General features: G+C 38.6%; 1 protein-coding gene across 1 annotated transcript in view; it reads left to right on the top strand.

Annotated features, from left to right (window-relative positions):
* TRIADDRAFT_62470 (uncharacterized protein) overlaps positions 1 to 999 on the top strand; it is a gene marked incomplete at both ends in the record, with an annotated part of 35252 nt that overhangs the window by 869 nt on the left and 33384 nt on the right. The window contains one exon of the mRNA XM_002118398.1: positions 180 to 994. Coding sequence (XP_002118434.1) covers positions 180 to 994 — 815 coding nt within the window. The remainder of the gene's footprint in view (positions 1 to 179; positions 995 to 999) is intronic.

Raw genomic sequence — 999 nt, 5'->3', positions numbered from 1 at the left:
AGTGGTCAGAAGGATTGAGATTTTTGCAGTGGCAAAAAAATTGTAGACACCATTCAGGTATAAGAATAGTATACGTATAATCGTATATTCGAACATTTAAATACTGCCTATAGAGCATTTTAAATATTTCTGATACCATGTTAGATGTGTATGACTTTAATTTCATTTCTTATTTTAAGGGATTAATATGTCTCCATACGAGGCTTACAATGGTCGCAAACCGTCAATGGGGATATCCGCGACTAATTTACCCAAAGAAATTCTAAAATTGTTGGAAACAGAAGAACAGCTTTCGGGAGCGTTACACGTTAATACAGATGACCTGGATGAAAACAACTTTTCTGCAAATGAAGATTATGACAGAAATTTAGAAGATATATGGCAGTACGAAGATGAGGAAGCTGAATTTGAAAAAAGATTTGATGTACAAGACGAGAGTAAATCGGCCTTGGTTTGCGTATCGTGTAGCAAACAAACTTCTGGAGCGCATATTTGTCGGAAATGTAGTAAGCCGTGCCATGCTATCGCCCCTTGTTCGGTTCCTGAATTCGAGAATAACAATGAGGGTTATGGAGTGGCAGTCTTGTGTCAACTATGCAGTAGAACAACAAATATTTATGCTGCAAGATCTAAAGCCAAAAGAAGTCAAGAGATGCAAGCGCAAAGAATGTTGAGAAACTCAGCAAAACGTTTCAAGCCCATAGCAGTAGGTAAAACTGTGATGGTACCTGTCCCCGAGGTAGATAGAGGTAGAACAGATTTCAGAAATATAACAGCGGTCGTCATGGAGGTCGATGAACATGCAATGTATAAGTTAGGAACTACTTCTGGAATCCTTAAACAGAGATATACACGAACGCAGTTTATGTCTTGTCCTGCCCAATTCCTGCAAGCTGAAGATGTTCCCAACAACGAAGTTAGCTTACGAGAAGTAGCCAATGCTAATTCATTAGGATCGGGTCAAGGCTTTTTTAAATGTAACTGTCTCAAAAATGTCGA

This window comes from Trichoplax adhaerens, genomic scaffold (genome assembly GCF_000150275.1).
Source record: "Trichoplax adhaerens TRIADscaffold_62 genomic scaffold, whole genome shotgun sequence".
Classification (NCBI taxonomy): domain Eukaryota; kingdom Metazoa; phylum Placozoa; class Uniplacotomia; order Trichoplacea; family Trichoplacidae; genus Trichoplax; species Trichoplax adhaerens.
Note: the sequence above shows the minus strand (reverse complement) of the source record. Positions and strands in the feature narration are given on the sequence as shown.